The sequence below is a fragment of the Lissotriton vulgaris genome, chromosome 7 (assembly GCF_964263255.1).
Source record: "Lissotriton vulgaris chromosome 7, aLisVul1.2, whole genome shotgun sequence".
In the NCBI taxonomy this organism is placed as follows: domain Eukaryota; kingdom Metazoa; phylum Chordata; class Amphibia; order Caudata; family Salamandridae; genus Lissotriton; species Lissotriton vulgaris.
The window spans coordinates 551269891-551290055 of NC_141695.1; the positions used below are offsets into that span (position 1 = coordinate 551269891).

General features: G+C 45.5%; 1 protein-coding gene across 7 annotated transcripts in view; it reads left to right on the forward strand.

Annotated features, from left to right (window-relative positions):
• MYH10 (myosin heavy chain 10) overlaps positions 1–20165 on the forward strand; it is a 1221191-nt gene that overhangs the window by 457139 nt on the left and 743887 nt on the right. For 4 of the 7 annotated variants that reach the window (XM_086930640.1, XM_086930642.1, XM_086930639.1 and 1 more), the window contains one exon: positions 6921–7094. In XM_086930640.1, coding sequence (XP_086786766.1) covers positions 6921–7094 — 174 coding nt within the window. Of the gene's footprint in view, positions 1–6920; positions 7110–20165 lie in introns of all 7 variants that reach the window. The other 3 variants (XM_086930637.1, XM_086930641.1, XM_086930638.1) reach the window with 1 other exon arrangement.

A 20165-nucleotide genomic window follows, 5' to 3' on the forward strand; every position in this document is an offset into this window, starting at 1 on the left:
GTATCTACAGCACAAATGCCTCAAACAGATTATGTTACTTACTCAGTAAGCATCCGATCTTGACATGTAGAGCTGTAGATTCACATGTGCCCACCCGCCTCCCCGGGCACTGATAGTTGTTGCATTTCCTGATTATACATTCATACGCATGGACATCTCTATATTACACTTACTCGGTTCTCACCCTCTTACCGGAAAACAATCTAACAGTGGAGTCGATGCCCAGGCGCACTATCACCGAAAGGAGGAGTCACCTTACCTTAAGTTCAAGTTCAGGAATTTGTATAGCGCACTACTCACCCAGAGGGTCTCAAGGCGCTTGGGGGAGGGTGTGCATTATTTATCGAATAGCCAGGTTTTAAGTTGTTTTCTGAAGGAAATGTGGTTCTGTGTAAGGCGGAGGTGAGAGGGGAGAGAATTCCAGGTTTTGGCCACTAAGTAGGAGAAGGATCTTCCTCCCATGGTGGATCTGTGGATGCGCGGAATTGCGGCGAGGGCCTGATTGGAGGATCGTAGTTGGCGGGTGGGTGTGTAGAAGGACAGTCGTGTGTTGAGGCATTCGGGTCCTAAGTTGTAGAGGGCCTTGTGTGCGTGGGTGAGGAGACGGAACGTTATTCTCTTGTTGACGGGAAGCCAGTGGAGGTCTTTCAGGTGACCGGTAATGTGAGCTTGACGAGGGATGTCCAATATGAGTCTGGCTGATGCGTTTTGGATGCGTTGGAGTTTTTTCTGTAATTTGGCTGTGGTTCCGGCGTAGAGGGTGTTTCCATAGTCCAGTCAGCTGGTGACAAGTGCGTGGGTGACAGTCTTTCTTGTTTCGGTGGGGATCAAACGGAAGATTTTTTTGAGCATGCGAAGTACGTTGAAGCATAAGGATGAGACGGCGTTGACTTGTCTGGTCATCGAGAGGGAGGGGTCTAGGATGAATCCCAGGTTACATGCGTGGTCTGTAGGTATGGGTGCTGTGCCCAGGGCCGGTGGCCACCATGAGTCGTCCCAGGCATAGGGGGATGATCCTAGGATGAGGACTTCCGTTTTGTCCGAGTTTAGTTTTAGGCGGCTGTTTTTCATCCATTCGGCTACTTCTTTCATGCCTTCGTGAAGATTGGTTTTGGCGGTGTTAGGGTCTTTGGTGAGGGAAAGGATCAGCTGGGTGTCGTCAGCGTAGGAGATGATGTTGAGGTAGTGTTGTCGCGCGATGGATGCGAGGGGGCTCATGTAAACGTTGCAGAGGGTGGGATTGAGTGATGAACCTTGTGGTACTCCGCAGATGACTTCGGTGGCCTCTGATTTGAATGGGGGGAGGCGGACTCTCTGGGTTCTCCCGGCGAGGAACGAGATGATCCAGTCCAAAGCTTTTCCTTGTATGCCGACGTTGCTGAGGCGTTGTATGAGGGTGCTATGACAGACTGTGTCGAAGGCGGCGGAGAGGTCAAGTAGGATGAGGGCAACTGTTTCTCCGTTGTCCAGTAGCGTTCGGATTTCGTCTGTCGCTGCAATGAGGGCGGTTTCGGTGCTGTGTTTGGCTCGGAAGCCGGACTGTGAGGTGTCGAGGGAATTGTTGGATTCAAGGAAGGCGGCGAGCTGGCTATTGACGGCTTTCTCAATGACTTTGGCAGGAAATGGGAGGAGGGAAATGGGGCGGTAGTTCTTAAGTTCAGAGGGGTCTGCTGTGGGTTTCTTCAGGAGGGCGCTGAGTTCGGCGTGTTTCCAGCTTTCTGGGAAGGTGGCGGAGTTGAAGGAGCAGTTGATGACATCACGGAGATGTGGTGCAATGATGGAGTCTGCTTTGTTGAAGATGTGGTGGGGACAAGGGTCGGTTGGCGATCCTGAATGGATGGAGTTCATTAGGCGGATGGTGTCTTCAGTGGTGATTGGGTTCCAGGCGCTAAGGTTGTTGGAGTGCGGTTTTGGTTCGGAGGTGGGTGGGGTGGACTGTTCTTTGGATAGGTTCTCAAAGCTGTTATGTATGTCGGCGATTTTGTTGTGGAAGAAAGAGGATAACGAATCGCAGAGGTCTTGGGAGGGAGTAATGTCGTTTGAGCCTGCGGTGGGGTTGGTAAATTCTTTGACGATGTTGAATAGTTTCTTGCTGTTGTGGGCTTTGTTGTCGAGTCGATCCTTGAATGCTGATTTCTTGGTGGATCGGATTAGTTGGTGGTGTTTGCGAGTGGCGGTCTTGAAGGTGGACAAGTTGTTAGTGGTTGGGTTTTTTCTCCATGTTTTCTCGAGAGTACGGCATAGCTTCTTGGATTTCTTAAGGTCATCGTTGAACCAGGGGGCCTTTTTGCTACTCTGTTTGGTCTGGTGGTTTTTCAAGGGTGCTAATTCGTCAGCGCTGTGGGTGATCCATTGTGTGAGTTTGGTGGCAGCTTGGTTTGGGTCCGATGATTGGGTGGGAGGGTTTTGGTTGAGCGATGTGAGGAGTTGGTCAGTGGTGATTTTGTTCATTTCTTCGAGGAATAGGTTGTGGGGGGTTGTGGGTCATGGTTTTTTGTAGCTGAAGTGAACACAGCTGTGGTCCGTCCAATGGAGAGCGGTGGTGTGATCGAAGGAGATGTGCTTGCTGGAGGTGAAGATAGGGTCGAGCGTGTGTCCGGCTACGTGGGTGGGGGTATCAACAAGTTGTTTGAGTCCAAGATTGGCTAGGTTGTCTAGAAGGGTGATGGTGTTGTTGTTGTTTTTCTTTTCCAGGTGGAAGTTGATGTCTCCCAGTAAGATGTAGTTCTCGGAGTTGAGGGCATGTGGGCTGATGAAGTCAGTGATGTCTTCGCTGAATTGTGTGCGGGTTCCTGGTGGTCTATAGATGAGGATGCCTCTAAGTGTGGTCCTGGGGTCGGTGTGGATCTGGAAGTGGAGGTGTTCGGCGGTAGCGAGGTTATCGTCGGTGCTGGTCGTGATTCGGATGGTGTTCTTATGGACGATGGCGATGCCTCCTCCTGTTTGGTTGGTGCGGTCTTTTCGGATGATCTTGTAAGCGTCCGGGATGGCTATGGCGATGTCGGGCGCTGATGATGAGTTCATCCAGGTTTCTGTAAGGAAGGCGACGTCCGGTGATGCAGTGTCGAGTAGGTCCCAGAGTTCAGTGGCGTGTCTGTGGACCGAGCGGGTGTTCAGGTGGTTAGAGTCGGAGCTGTGTTTGGAGTTAGTGGATTTGGTGTGGGTCTTGATGCAGGCGAACTTGCAGGAGTGGCAGGCGAAGGGTCCGTGGGTGCGTCCTGGGGCAGCTCTGCAGCATTGTGGTGTGCGTCCGGGGTTAAGGGCAAGGAGGGTGGCGGCGTCATACGTTATGCGGGTGGAGGGGATTTTGCGGGGGACAGGGGGTCTGGCGCTGGGCGTGGTCCAGGCGCGGACGGGCGTAGACAGGCTTACCTTTGGCGCGCATGGGGCGCGACCGCTGCGCGTGAACGCTGCGCGCAAATGCATCTGTCATAAGTGGAGAAGTGGAGGGGGGGGAGGGGCGAGGGAGGATCAGCTGGGAGGCGGGGGCGAGGTGTAGAGGACGGGCTCCGAGGCACAACAACAACAAAATGGCAGCAGCAAAACGAAACTAGAGAGAGGCTGGGGCACAAAGCCAAATTAAGTAGCTTAGACAATCTGTGTATGAAGCGCTACAAAAAATGTATGCACAAGACAAGCAATGCACTTTTAAATCAGAGCAACACAGCGAGCGCTACAGCTATAATTATTTCTAGTATTCGGCAAAGCTTATCGCAATACAGCGCTATTATGGACAGCAGCCAGCAGATGTAAAATTATCAGATGAGAGCAAAGAGCGCAGCCCAACGATACCAAGAGTAGAGCAGGGAGCGTGGGGAGCGACCGCTACTGAGAGCGTCAGGACGGTCTCACTAGGAAAGACTTCTTCATAGAAAAATAACTTGCAAACATCTGAACCCAACACTAGATGGCAGGAATATGCAGAGGATGTGAATCTACAGCTCTACATGACAAGAACAGATGCTTACTGGGTACGTAACATAATCCATCCTCCAATAGGATTGCATTGACTGGTTTTCTCTGAAAATCCTTGTGTGTGTGGAGTTTGTTTGTATGAAAACTTGAAAAACTGCTAATGGACCAAAAGTGAATTACTTACCCTTTGTCTAGGAAATATCTCAATGTGATTTCTAGGCATATCACACTGATTAGCAAAAGTAACTTAAAAAGTAATCCAAGAAGTAACGTGTACTGTAATCTACAAAGTAACTGAAAAGTAATTCTGATTATTGACTTCGTGTAAATAAACCAACTGCATTTGAACCTGCATTCAACTGTAATTTATTGCAGAAGTATTGCAAAGTATTATTTCACTTACCTGCACCAGGTCTGGCTTGGTTCAAGAAATAAAATAACCAAATAATCATTTTATACAAACAAATTGGTCTGAGTTCAGTCTTTTAGTGTGTGACATCATTTCTTGCCTAGGTTTGTACAGTAAATGCTTAACACTACCCTCTGATAAAGCATTACTGCTCGCCCACACTACCACAAATAGAGATTAAGGCGCTATCTACTTTTACCTCAGCCTACCTTTGGGGTTCCACTGAACTCTGTGCATACTATACCTTACTTTGGTATAGAATATGCAGAACCAGCTTCCTACAAGTACCTCTTGGTAAACTCCCAGATGTTGCCTGCAGCCTCTAATGCAGGCCCCCTCAACCGAGTGCGTTGTTGGATGGAGAAACCAGACACCCCAAAGACCTTCTGCATCCAGACGCCCGTCCGACGGAGAAGAGAACCACAGGTGTCCCCACGTCCCTCAACATTGCAAGAACCAAAGCCACTGGTGGGTTTCACCAGAATGACCTCTAATCCCTAGTGCTGCTAGAGGTGACCTGTTGGTACTTCCTTGGACCTTGCCCTGTACTCCCCTTTTACCCGAGACACTGGTCCCGTAAGTCGAGGACAAGAACTGGTAAACTGCATATGATTTTCCTTCCATAGGTTAACTTTGCAAATCTTAAAAATTGCACTAAGTGGCGACTTTTTGAACTGAAAAGAATTCTTATTTAAAACATACTTACCTGAACAGTTTGATTTTAGTGCCTCAACATATATATAAAGAAACGTGTTATTCTTCTTGATGCGGATCTCCTCATTGAGTCGTGTGTCTCATTTATTGACTACTGTGTATATTTGCAGATGTCTTGCATACCCTCTGTGATAAGCATAAGGCTGCTAGACCACACTACCTCCTAGAAGAGCACCTATGGTATTGCCGTAGCAACTCCCTGTCCACTCATAAAGGAACCCATGGACTCTTTACACAATATATCTCATTTTGATATATGATATAAGTAGCCAGCTTCCTACACTCACTATTTGCCCTTCAAAGGTGGCTTCTTCTTTAAAGCTTGCCTTTTGGGCTAACACACCGTGTGGCTCGCTGCCAGGGAGAGGTGACCCCTCCCCTACGCAGGCGTCTATTGCATCCTTTCCTGAGAGTCGTTCACGCTTCTCCCCAGGAGGGTAGAAGGCTGCCTTTGAGGACAGTCCTTGTTCAACTGTAAACTGGCTCTGAAATCTTGGGCAATCAAAGTGGCAACTTCTAAAGTTGCAGTTTGTCCACCAGCAACATTAAATTTACTTAAAACATGAAAACTGATTTAATGCTCGGATTCTTTTGATCCCTTACAGTATCAATTTAACATTCAGAAGTTAGCACGGCTAAGATGTCACCCTGTACTCTGTACTTGCCAATGGAGCAATTTGCCTTTCCGCAGTAATAATGACAGTTTAGGGTTATCACTGCTGAAATGTGTAAAAGTACTTGTTTCGCCTTTTAATATACAGCACCCTGCCTTAGAGCTCGACAGCCCTACGTTAGGGGTGACTTACATATGTTAAAAAGGGAGGAATGATCTTTGCCTTTACCTTAAATGGCAAAGTGGAGTTACCTGTTTTATGTCCTACTAGCCTGCAGTGGCAGACTAGGGTGGTACCAGTGCTGCAGTCCTTGAGAGGACACTATAACTTACAAGCACTGGGTACCAGTGGTACCATATACATGGGACTTACAAGTGAGTTGGACTATGATAATTGGGTATAAGACAACCAACCATACACCATTGTAATGATCAGGGCACATGCACTGACGCCTGTTCAGCAGGGCTCAGGGCATTTCAGAGTCATTACACCAGTACCTAGCAGTCAAATTGGGGCCCGAAAGTGGGGGTGAAACCTGCAAAAAGTAGTTTTCCTCACATCAAGCCAATGGACAGAGCTCAGAACTGCATTTAAACTCTAGGTGGCAGTAGCACCACCCCTCCAATTTGTTATAACATTTGTTATGTTAGTTATGTTTGTTATGTTGTTGTAGCTGTCATCCTATGATAAAAATCCCATGGCGAAGGAAATATTTCTTATCAGTACTTGTAGTTTTCGTCATGGAACCCATCATTGGTGACTGCCCCACTTAGCCTTCCCTAGATCATGAAAGCCAAATACTTTCTCAAACATATGTATATAGAACTGAAGGTTCAGGTTTGGAACAGGGCACTGTGGATGTTGTAGGCCTCTGATCCTTATATTATTTCTCCTACTGTCCAAGTTAAATCTTTTCATTAAAAAAATTCCTTTTATTTCGTTTGTGAACTTCTAATTTTGTAACTATCATTTATAATTATTGTAGGATTCTTTTTTATCAGCATGTATTATTTTAGAGTGCATGTTTCCTGAGACTACGTTTTCAAACGTTATTTAGAACAGTTTGTAGTTTTCTAAAAATGTGAAATTATGTTACACGGCCTTCTCATTGTATTATCAGCGTCATGTGAAAGGATAATACCTTTCCAATGTACACAAGCTACAATGAATGTTTGAAAATGAAAATGCCCATCATCTTTATGGAGCTAATTCCTATGGTCTAAAGTCCTGTCTGCAGTTATTATAAATGTGTGCATTTTGTTTTCTAGCTTAACTCATTCGAACAGCTGTGCATAAATTACACAAATGAGAAGCTCCAGCAGCTCTTCAATCACACCATGTTCGTACTGGAGCAGGAGGAATACCAGCGGGAGGGTATTGAGTGGAATTTCATTGACTTTGGTCTAGACTTGCAGCCATGCATCGACTTGATTGAAAGGCCGGTCAGTATTAAATATGTATGTAAATTTTGAATCCATTCAAATTTTCAAAAAGGTAACATTCAATATAGGTATTGATTGGGATTATTTATTTATTTTTGGAATTTTATATAGCACGAACTAGACCCAGAGGTATCAGAGCGCTTTACATGAGCACCAGTTACGATACAGACAAACACATTCATTTTTGTTAGGCACGGGTACATTAAGTGATTTGCCCAGAATCACAGAATGTTGAGCACCCCTGCTGAGACTCATACCCAGTTCCCCAACTCCGAAGTCGACCTCCCTAGCCATTAAGCCACATTCTCTCCCCTGTGATAAACACAGTGTGATAAACACTTCATTGTATTATGTATTTTTAAGTGTGATTGGTTAAGGTACAAATAAAAAAAACTCAGTGTCGCGGTCATGAAAAGGAACGGAAGTTAGTTGGTGCAGTTCTGTGAATAGACCTAGTGTTTTACATTAGAAACCAGCAGAAAGCACAGCAATGTAGACTTGCTCTAGGATCAAAAAAGAAGTATGAAGGTACAAAATGGCTTTACAAGAAGTAGTGTGGGGAAGATAGCTGAACATTACACTGTATACAGACTTGGTTTTTTGTTTGGCAAATTTGGAAATCATTTGTGATTTGTTTTAGTATTGATATGCCTACTTGCTAAAAACGCTTTTGGATTTTTCATTCTAGAATCACAGAATTACGCTTATATTTGTTTTTTGTTTAGTTTAAAAAAAGCTTTCATATTTCTTGAATAAAACATGCAAGAGTACTATAACCTCCACGTTAAACCAACTGCTCAATTGGTGTAGTTACATTTGTCAACTGCCCCTTGGTTAGGCGGGAGTTGTTCTAGCTGTAAATTCTAGTAGATCTAGATGGATCTAGCTTGCACCTCTCCTCTCTGTTTGGCTTTTCCATCAAATGTAGCAGACTGACTGCAACGCTCATTCTAATGATGCCTCTAGATGCTTATATTTTTGTTGTTGTTGTGTGTAACTGAACCATATTTTATATTAAAACCTTGGCACCATAGATTAAATCTGTCTGGAATGTTCCTCACACGCAATAGCATATGTAGTTTTATTTCAGAATGCATTTGTTCAAAGCAAAAACCCTCATTATTTTTTATCTGGGCTGAGGACATGAGATAAGGTGCTGTCAAACACCATTACATTCACATAATATTTGTCTTATTTTGAGAAGACCATGTTGTTTTTTCACTAAACTGACTTATTTCCTGTTTTTTTAATAGTATTTTGATTATTGTATAAGAACCAGGCAGCAGTGCCATTGTTACTTCAATGCACTGAATGCAAATCTTTGTAGCAGATTGGCAGGTGTCCAAGGGATGTCTTGAAGGAAATTGTAATGTGATGGTGTCCCAAGATACTGTGACAAGATTTGATGGAGGACAGCTGGCTGTTCATAATGGATGAGTGGTTGACTGTGTGTGATAGGGCCCAGTTCCTAAATGGAAAGCCTAAGTGGTAGTGATAATCTCTTGTCACATTCCTATAGGAGGACTGTCTAGGTTTAGGCTTAGTTTTTTTTTTTTAGACCTGACACTGGCGCTGTTGGAAATCTTGGAGGAGTCCTGTTTGTTTTGCAACAGGTGTCATGTTGTGAGTCTCCTTCCTCCATACTACTTCCTCATAAACGGGTTGTGTCAAATCCGGTAGGAATGAATGTAGTCCAGGTTTTGACAGGAGCAATATGAGACGCTGGCCCTTGCAGGTTTTTCAGAAGCTTCCCAAATTAAGCTCTGTATATTGTCTGTAATAATGTTTTCTGTGCCTGGCCTGGAGAAAGTTTGCATTTGTTTTTGAGATGCGGTCGTAGACATGCTGCCATAATTTGCATTGTCTGTAGCTTCTGGGTTTTAGTTTTAAAGGCCTATAAACCCAGTATTTGAATGATTCAATCTCTGGTTTCAAGATCTTACTAGATGTTATTTGATATAGTACTTTCGTTAACATGTCTGTTTGGTGACTTTTACCTTTAGCCACCACATTGACCTGCGGTATGAAGGAGGTGTTTGAGGATCACCACCACTGTTTTAGCACATGGAGTCACAGGCAGCTTTACTTTATATAGTTCTGGAAGTGTTTCAGGCATTCAGAGAGGTCTCTCTTCCCCAAACTTCTGCTCTTAAACAGACTGGGATGTTGAATATATTCATCTTGATTGCAGGTTATGTAACTAGGGGCCAGATTTAGGAAGCCAAATAGCGATCGCAAACGCCGCAATTTGCAGAAATTCAGCCTTTGCGATTGCAATTTGGGTTTGAGCAATGTAGGTAAGATTAAACCTACTCTCAAAATAAGGAATCACAAAAATTGCGATTCCCTTTTTGCATCTAAGGAATCACAAATTAAGATTCCTTAAATGCAATGTAAGTAGCACAAAAGAAAGTGCACTTTAGCCTTAAGGAATCGCTAATTACCACCAACTTCAAGTTGGTGGTAATTAGCGATTTCCTTTAAAAAAGCACGTTTTTGCTTTTTTTATAAGTGCTATGTGGCACACATTCATGCCCTTAGGGCATGTTTGTGCACTACATGTGCACACATGCACATTTCATGGGTGCAACAGGGTGTCCTTTTGGAACCCTTGCACCCTTGAAATTGCGCCCACAATTTGTGAGTGCCTCTTGGTTACTCGCAAATTGCGGGCGAAAATCCTATTCATTCCTATGGGCCTCTTGGCCGAAAGGAATGAATTGCGATTCCCTTTTTGCATTTGAGGAATTGCAAATTAAGATTCCTTAAATGCAATGTAAGTAGCACAAAATAAAGTGCACTTTAGCCTGTGGCACACATTCATGCCCTTAGGCCATGTATGTGCGCCACATGTTCACACATGCACATTTCAGGGGTGCAACAGGGTGTCCTTTTGGAAGTCTTGCACCCTTGAAATTGCGCCCACAATTTGTGAGTGCCTCTTGGTTACTCGCAAATTGCGGGCGCAAATCCTATTCATTCCTAAGGGCCTCCTGGCCCAAAGGAATGAATGGGATGGTATTCCTTGATTGCGAATCTCAATTTGTGATTCGCAATCAAGGAATATTAAGGAACCGCAAATATTTTTACGATTCCTACCTACATTCAATTTTGCGAGTCCTTAATAGCGATTCGGTAAAACTCGCTATTAAGGACTCGCAAAATTGAATTTACCTACATCTGGCCCTAGATGAGCTGTGCTGAGGCGCGCAAAAATGCAATCTAATTTGTATTTGAGATTCTCTCTTATAGGTATATTTTATTTTGATTAATTTTAATGATCTCTATAATGCAGATCAAGCCCGGATGGACAAAAGTGCTTTACATAGCACAGTGATACATTTGAGTAGGCCAGAAACCTGCAATTTATCATTGAAAAAAAACATGAAAAACCTATGTAAAAAGGGAAGTAAGAGAGGAAGAGAAAACCTGATCAGATTGGTAATGTTTTCTTTCCAAAATACATCAGAATATAGGGAGAAAAGGCTTTTTTACAAGTTTGAAAAAAAATAACTTGTTTTTTGTTAAGAGCAGGTAGAACAGCATGTATCATATAACAACCTGGAGACATCATATACATATTACCATATCACAGCAGTTGCGTATTCCTCCCAGCGCACAGGTACATTTTCCCCTCAGTTGCATCTAGGTACGGTTCTCCCACTATTTACGCGGGCCGCATACACATTCATTTTGTCCCTTGTTCAACTAAATGTGCACTTAAACTCTTTCCTTCCTTGCTCTCTCTCCCCGATAGTTAATTGCAGTCCTTTTACCCTACTATCCCATTCCTTCCAGTCATGTATTGGCAGGTCTCGCTATAAGTCTATTTTCTGGCCCTGCCCTCAGTCATCTCCACCTCCTGAAAAACTTGTAGTGTCAGGCCAGGCGTACAAATCCTCAAGGACTTTAATCTCTTTTGGAATGGTGAATGCAGGTTTCCTCATCTAGTGTTCACTCTACTGTCCCTCATCCAGAGACTCAGTTTCTGTCTCCAATTCACCCCATGGTCACCTGCTTCTTAGCCAACACCAGGGCAAGCTGTAAAAATTTCCATTGAATCTGCAATTCCAAATGTTCCCCCAGCTGAGTCCCCACCCACGCCGAGTACTCCTGCACCCTGAAGCACGCCCATGCCATGTGCAAGAAGGGAGGCACTATCCATTCCGCAGTGTGAATGCACTTCTTTTTCTGTGTATATTCTGATCATGCTTTATCAGGGTTGGTACTTTTAAGTAGTTTAAATGTATTAGCTTAAATCTAGCAGTACTCGATACCCCTTTGATAAGTGCGCTTGTGGTCTCCCAACTCACTGTGAGTTGTGCCCCCAGATCCTGGTCCAAGGCCTGTCTCAGTCTGATTGTCTTATACATCCTATCCCTCGTCCGTGCCCTATTGAAAGGTGACTCACGGTATCTGGTTCCACCCACTGCCAGCACCATTTGGAAGGTCTTGATCTGCGGGAGCGTATCGAAATCCCCTCCAGGGTATAGGTCTCCCAGGGTCCTGCACCTCCTTTCGTGACAGCAGATCACTGACCTATCCTCCACAATGCGTCTGAACGGCTAAAGGGCCCATAAATATAACTCAGTCACAAACTCAGTCAGAAAGGGGCTTGTTTAAAAACCCTAATAGTTGCGTCTCAGAAGCATCTGCAGTATGGCACACTAGATAGGGATATTCGGGGCTGATTTTCAAGTTTCTCATAAGCATTTCCAATAGCGGGGTATCTCCGCAGGTTTCAGTAAGAAGCCAATTTTCCCAGGTGTCCTCCTCAGCCACCCATTGCGACGCATGCTGTGGCTGCACTGCATAGTAATATAACTCAATAACTGGCGGTCCCTGGCCTCCCTGCTCCTTATCCATTTTTAGGACTTTGAGTGCTACTCTGCAACATTTTCCCGCCCAAACCAGGCAGATCAGTAGACTATTCTATATGTTGAGGTGCTCCCAGGTAACCTGACTCATCGCATTCTCCACTACATAAAGGCATCTCGGTAGGAAGACCATCTTAGCAATGGCCATTTCAGACATGACAGACGTCCGGAGTCGGTGGACAGTGAGGATGGTGTCTTATTTTAGTGTTGGACAGATGGGCATCTGGGCATCACAATTATAGACTATAATAATTGTCAATAAACGAGGGGCATAAATTCCATGGGAAAGGCAAAAAGTACACACTTATATAATTGTTTATCCCTATGGGGAAAATTGCGCATTTATAGTTTGTAGAGTGGACACGGGAAAATGACAGATTCTTAAGAAGTTGATTCAGTTATCTTCAACCAATATTGTACATCTAATTATAACACTATGACAAGCATTAAGAAAGTTTTTTGATTAAAAGCATATCACCACATGTGTTTGGTAACAGTATATACATTTTATTACACTTTATCCATTTACAAAATACCTTAAAAACCACTTTAAAAACATTTAGCAATAAACATGATCATCACAATGTCTTTGATAAAATATCAATATGAACACAGAATCAACTTTTGATAAAATATCAATATGAACACAGAATCAACTTCTGATTCTGTGTTCATATTGATATTTTATCAAAGACATTGTGATGATCATGTTTATTGCTAAATATTTTTAAAGTGGTTTTTAAGGTATTTTGTAAATGGATAAAGTGTAATAAAATGTATATACTGTTACCAAACACATGTGGTGATATGCTTTTAATCAAAAAACTTTCTTAATGCTTGTCATAGTGTTATAATTAGATGTACAATATTGGCTGAAGATAACTGAATCAACTTCTTAAGAATCTGTCATTTTCCCGTGTCCACTCTACAAACTATAAATGCGCAATTTTCCCCATAGGGATAAACAATTATATAAGTGTGTACTTTTTGCCTTTCCCATGGAATTTATGCCCCTCGTTTATTGACAATTATTATAGTCTATAATTGTGATGCCCAGATGCCCATCTGTCCAACACTAAAATAAGACACCATCCTCACTGTCCATCGACTCCGGACGTCTGTTTTTTCTTAAAACTGTTTTCCCCACCGTCCTCTATGATTTAGAGTGGGGTCCTCCTTACTGTTTTCACATTTCAGACATGAACAATTCAGGCTACGGCCGACCTTTCAGTGTGTCCAACAGGAATAATAGCGTTTGGTTTCTATTAATCTTGAGGCCTTCTTTATTCCCAAATTCATCTAGTTAAAACGGATCATATGGCACAGACTCCTCCGGCCACCTCAGATAGAGGAATGCATCATCGGTGTACAGGGAGAGTAAGTGGATGGAGCCATCAATCTCAAAACCTGTATCTCCAAGCTCAGCACAGAGTTTAATAGCAAGCGACTTTAGCACCAGTGCAAACAGTAGTGGAAATGGAGGGCACACTAGACTGTGCCCCGTTCAATTGCCCAGTCCTGTGACAACACTTTTCCCGTCCTGACTCTGCTGACACAACCAGATATGTTTTTGGACCCCTGGGTCGAAAACCTGCTGCTCTCGGGGGCCTGAAACAATGCACATCCTGGGACGAGGTGCTAAGCCTCCTCCCCCAGGATGGGCAGGGTCCGCGAAGGGAAAGCTTGAAAGGTCCCGCCTCCTTTGTGAGCTTTCAGGAACGGACCCCCACTAGTTCTCAGACCCACTTCGGGCGGTAGAATTGACGGGAAGCCCAATTGAGGAAGAGAGGTGTGCCCACCTTTGCCAACCACCCCTCAGGGGGGGGGGAGGCGAGGTGAAGCACAACTTTTAGTCCCCGCCATCTTGCAGATGAGGGACCCCAGTGAACCAGAGGGAGGCATATGCCCGCCTCCCACTGGAGGGTGGCATAATAGGGGGCGTGCCCAGCCCAAGGAAGGTACCCATTGTTCCCAACGTTTACTTACCTGAAACACCCCTAAATCTAGTATTTAGGGGCACCCCAAACCTTGTCCCCACAGACAACTGACTTGGCCCCATCCCTACTGGCCTGTCCCCACCACAAATCTGCAGAAGCGAAACTCCTGTGTCCTGCAGCCAGCAACCTCAAGATGCCCGAAGACCTGCCCTGCCTTCCAAAGAAAAGAGTGGTCTCTTCTAGAACACTGGATTTGTTCACCCACAGACTCCAGCTCCGGCGAAATCCGCTAGTCTGCACCACTCTGCACCCGTCGCCCACAGCACGAGTTTGAGTGACTCAACACCACCAGGAGGTCTCCCCGGCGATCCTGACCCGCCTCCAGCCGACGCCTGCAGCCTAAATCCGGAAGGTCCCCCCAACCGTGACCAGGAGCTGGTAAGAAGATCCGACCCTAAAAGACACCCTTGCACCCAATGTCCCACGGCCTTCGGTGGCCCAGCCAACGGTGTCTAGCCAACCCCCAGCTTCCCAACTTACCTCTCCATGTGGTGGTCGCACCCAGAAGTCATTCGTCCCGAGTCTGCAGTGTGTTTGCAAACCGGAGAAACCCCATTGAAAGTAACAGTGCGCCCGAAGCCAAAAGAGCACCCTGCACCCGGCCGCCCTAGTGACGCTGAGGGTGCCCCTTTAGTGCTGTCTTGAAACCCCATTTGCTTAAGTCCAGAAGCGTTGCTCCCACAACCTTGTGGCCTGCTCGTAAGCAGCCACAAACTGGAGGCCCCCTATTCCCCATTGGATAACATTGGGCCTCAGCACTCTGCACCCGGCCGCCTGAATTTTGCTGAGGGTGCTCTTTGAGAGTGCATCCTCAACCCTGGGGCTCCCCTGAGTCTAACCATAGGATAACATTGACTGTTTTCTATGAAAAGTTTGGAGTTGGAAAATCTATACAAGTCTCTAAAACTGTAACCAGATAACCACAACGCTTTTACTTACCTGTTTACAGGAGATGTCCCGTGCATTATCCAGGTATACTGCAATGTGTAAGAAAAGTAATCTGTAAAGTAATTTACTTGACATCCTATTGAAAAGCCAATACAAAGTAGATGTACATTGTTTCAAAGTATTGCATTACAAGTAACTCTACTGTAACCATACCAAAGTGTATATACAACTGCAATTCAAAACTGTATTATTACTGCAAAATATTAATCACTTACCTGTGCCAGGCTTGCTTAGTTCTAGGAAATAAAATAACTAAAAGAATATTTTTACACAAAACCAATTTGTCTGAAGTTCCGTCTTTGAGTGTGTGCAATCATTTGCTGATTGAGTTTGTACAACAAATGCTCAACACTACCCGCTGATAAAGTCTTACTGCTTGACCAAACTACCACAAATAGAGAGTAAGGTGCTATCTACTTTTATCTCTGCCTACATTTGGGGTTCCAGTGGACTCTGTGCACACTATACATAATTTTGGTATAGTATATACAGAGCCAGCTTTCTACAGTGTTTCAGACCATAGTCTTTCTCATGCACTCTCCCCTTAAAACTGCCTTCCTCGCCTCCACTCAGTCGCCCTACTGACGGTCATTCCCCAGTTATTGGCCATATATGTTGTCAAGACATCTCTCTGGGTCTCCCGGCAATCGGGTTCCAGTAAAGCCTCTGGTGACAGTCCCCAGTGGGAGACTACCCACTCTGTTCGTGTTATCTATGTCCACCAGCAGGGGAGAATGAGCCGATAGGCACCTGCTCAAATACCTAGCTGCCCGTATTTTGGGGAGTATCTCCCTGGTTTCCAACACTCTGTGTAGCCAGCTATATATGCTATGTGTCAGAGAATTATGTACAAGAAAAAATGCCAATGCTGACAGTCATTTAATATTCACTCAGGCTTTGAATTCCATGAGTGTGCAAATCAATAAGCGCAGCCACCATTTACTATTTAAAAATATTCAAGCCCAGCTCTTTTCTCACAGATTAATTGAGAACCAGGATACGAACATTGGTATATGTTTACACATAGGTGAAATAGTATTTTTACTTTGTTTTTTGTTACATGTGATGTACTGTGAAAAGGTTTGACAGATTGGTCTCTAACGTGCGTTTGCCCACTGTGTCTGATATATAAATGACCTGCAAATTTTTTCGAGATATTTAAAAATAGTAAATGGTGGACGCTCTAATTGATTTGCGTGCTCACGGAATTCAAAGACGGTTTGAGTATTAAATTACTGTCAGCAGTGCCATTCTTTGTTGTACATAGTTCTTAAGTCCTAGCCTTGCTGATTGATCCTTGTCCAACCTGTCTTTCTTTCTTTCTAAATGTGTCAGAGAAGGGCATGAGTACTCCCTAGTGTTTGGGTTCAGAGTCAACCAGGCGTTCTGCAACCTATATTCATTACCTGTTGCAACGTCTCTACCATGCCTGTCTTGGTGCGGAGCTTTGGAGGATGTCTGTCCAGTTCCCCATCTAATATACAGTTAAAGTGTCCTGCTCAGAGTATCGGGTGGCCTGTATAGTCAAGCAGCATGTCCTGCATCCACACATAAATAAATCTTTGTCATTACCATTAGGGGGCATAAACATTGAGGATGCAGAGCTATCTACTGTCCAGCGTGCCCTGCATGAGTATATATCTACCCTCCAGCTCTGCTTCAGAGTAAGTCATTCTAAAGTGGACACCTGAAGCCACCCAAATGGACACCCCTCTGGTATAGGCAAAATATGCGGATGAGAAAAGCTGCCTTCTTCATTTCTGTTTTTTAGTGTTGGCGCCTCCATATCTGTAAGGTGAGTCTCCTGCAGTCTTGCTAAATCCGCCGTTGAACTTGAGCAAGTAAGAAAGTACATGTCGCTACACTTATCCTCGGAATCCCCATACATTCCATGTGAGCAGTTTGTAGCAGTCCAACATATACGATGTGTGTGTCTTTGTTAAGTGAGGGTGCAGTCACTCCCTCTTCCCGCCAGGTTCAGGGGTCCATCTCTTGGGAGTCGCTTACTATCCCTGAGCATCTGTGAGCTTCTACTTCCTGAATCATCTCTGTGTATATGATGCAACCACAACTGTGTAAAACTTTCCCCTCCCCCTCCTCACAGCCCTCTCCGGGTAATCACTGAAGAAATTCAAAACCGTGTTCCATCCGCTGTCAGGGAGCCCCCCTCATCCCGGCGAACACCTCTCTCCAGATGACTAGTTTTCCTCCATAAGAGTCGGAGTACCTTCCCAACGTGCCTTCCTCCTTGACAAAGATTCAGATACGGATTCACCTGAGTAGTCTCTTCCAATACTGGGGGCCAGCACATACATACTAGATGGATCTCCCCTCTGTCCTGCAACTTATATGATTGGTTAATGGCTTTGAGCTTCTGTTTGGCCTCCGTAAACTACTTCTTCAGGGTTTGAACTTTCTTGGTAGAATACAAATAAATAGCTATTTTGTAGTACTTATAGCAAAGATTCCCAGCTTTACGGGATGCACGCAGTATACAGTCTCATCCCTTTAGTTAAGTATCCTGGCAGTTATAGCTCTCGGTAGGACCCTGGGCAGCAGATGATACGTCAGTGCTCTATTTGCTCTGTCCAGAGTAAACAAGCCTGAGAGTCTGTTCGGCTGGAGCATGTAGGTAATCCTGTTCCCCATGAATCATTCAGTGGGACCTTTCTCAGTTCCCTCAGAGAAGCCCAGGAAACACAAATTGTCCAGGTGTGAGCGCACTTCCTCATCCTCTGCCCTGTTTTCTAGTGCCCTTGGTGTTGCAGTCAGTTTGGTCACTTGTGCCTTAAGCGCCGTCATCTCAGTACTTTTGTCATTGAGCGTGTGTTCAGTGGTTGTGACCCAGTCTGCCACCTTGCACAGGTCAGTATGCAGCAAGCTAACCTCAGTGGACACAGCATCAATTTTTCCCTCTAATGTCACCCGTGACCCGTGTATGACCTCCAGAAGTTGGGCTGGGGATGGCTCCTCCATTCTCTTGCATCCTGGGCCCAGTCTGTCTTGTTGCACGGTGGGTGGCCCCCAGTGATGTTGTGTACTGGTTGATGGTGTTTCCCTGGAGTGTCTTGGGGTAGTCTGTCTTTGCCCATCCTTGAGCAGTGAGGAGGGCCCTTGCAAGACCGTTCCAATTTCACCTGGTATGCCCCAATTTAACAGGTGCTGCTCAAAGCGTCTGAGCCCTGTGGTAGGCTCTCATGCGGGAGGTATGGTCAGCCACTCTGCGTGGGATATCTTGGACTCAGGCCGCCTCCCCTTGGGATAGAGGATGATACTTGTGTAGCCAGGACCCAACTGCCACCCCGATGGCCTCAGCAACCCTCCCAGCACACGCAGGCTCAGATCTGCTCTTCACACTGAAGCTCAGGGTTTGCAACTGAGGCTCGATGTTCGCACCCATGGCCTCCAGAACTTCAACTCATCTCGTTTAACAAGCTTCCCACCTCCTTGCACAGGGTTGTGGCCCCGACATCACAGACAGGCTGCAAGCAGGGCTCCCAACCTAGTCCCCCAGCCAGCCGACCAGTTAGACAGGCAATGGTGCGCTCCCCTGGCTCCTGTCGAAAGTGTCCGTAGGATGTAACAGTCCAGTCAGCCCTGAGGACCTTATTGCCGACTCTATCCGTCCTCGGCCGGGGCTTGGTTGTTGCGCCGATGGCCATCTCGGTGTCTTCTTCGTCGAGCAGTCTGGGCTAGACAACTGTTTTGAAGGCCCTCTAAGCCTCCCACACTCTAGGGGCCCAACCAGCTTCCTTGCATAGGGCTGCAGTTCTGCCACCGCCAAACAGCACTCTCAAAGCAGTCAGGCAGGCAGAGCTCCAGGTATTGTTGCGTCCCCTCCCCTCACGCCTCCCACTTCCGTGGGGGGGCATTCGTCCAAGATCTCTGGCTCGCAGGAGGGAAATAGCACTCTGATCCCCCACTCTGCCTTGTGGTAATGGCACACGGCTCCCAAACACAGCAGAACGGCAGGCTGACTCCCTGGGAGGCAAACCACAGAAGGCATCTCAGCATGACAGTTCCAGCAGGGCCGGAGGGGGCGGGCCTCAACAATTTCTGTCCCATAGCTGCTGTAGAAGCCGAGATTATGGACTAAAAGTGGACAGAGTGTTGCAGGATTTTGGAGTGGGGTCTACAAGGCGGATCAGCCATCTTTGCATGCCATGCCTTGCCCCCTTTTTTACAAGTTATACAGTTGAGTTAGGAAGTCACTATAGGTTAGAAGAGACTGGGAAAAGTAAAGCAAATACAAAGAACTTAAGCAGTAATAAGTAAGAAGAGCAGGGAAAGGACAGATTTGGCGGGGAGGAGGTGTGATGTGCAAAGGAGCGATATAAATTTGAAGGCAGTGGTAGAAATATACGGTTTAATTTAGCTGAGGAGGCTAATTAGGAGTCCAGCTGTGTAAGTCTTTTTTTTTGCTTATTCTAATGTTCACTTTGACAAAGATCCCTTGCCCCAAAATCCAATTCAGACCAAACAAAAGGCTTCGGTTCCACCTCCACCTTCAGGCTACGGTTGACACCGAGAAGATGTTTCTAACGCCCCGCCTCTCAGCTCGGCACCAAAATACATCGTTAAGCCTTCTAGCTCGGGATCGAGTCAGGCATGGAGTTGAAACCTTCGGGCTCGAAGCCGAAGACTTCTTCGGAGCCAAAACCCTCAACAACGAAATCAAGAACCGCTTCAGAACCCAAACCTTCTGCACCGAAAAGTCATTTTACCCCGCCACCTTCAAAATTGGCAGGAAATAACTACGGACTAATGGGTCCTCAACATTATTCAATTCGGCCACACTCTAGAATTTTTACAAACACCCCCTTGTACGCCACAGATGCATCACAAGGTCAACCATTTGCATCAAATCCAGAAGGAGATTCGGACAATGCTTCGAAAGGGAGCAATAGAACCGGTGCCGAACTCCCAAAGAGGAAAGGGGTTTTACTCCTGATTCTTTTTAGTCAGAAAGAACACCTTCAAATGGCGTCCTATTCAGGATCTCAGATCCCTGAACACCTATCTCAAGAAGCAATCTTTCAGGATGGTTTCTCTTCAGGACATTCTACTACTATTGAACCCGGGGGATCATATGACTACCTTAGACCTACAGGATGCGTACTTTCACGTCCCCATCCATCCTTCCCACAGGCAGTACCTTCGGTTCATGGTAGCCGGAGAACATTACTAATTCAAGGTACTGCCATTCGGCCTGAAATCAGCCTCAATAGTGTTCACAAAATGCCTGGCTC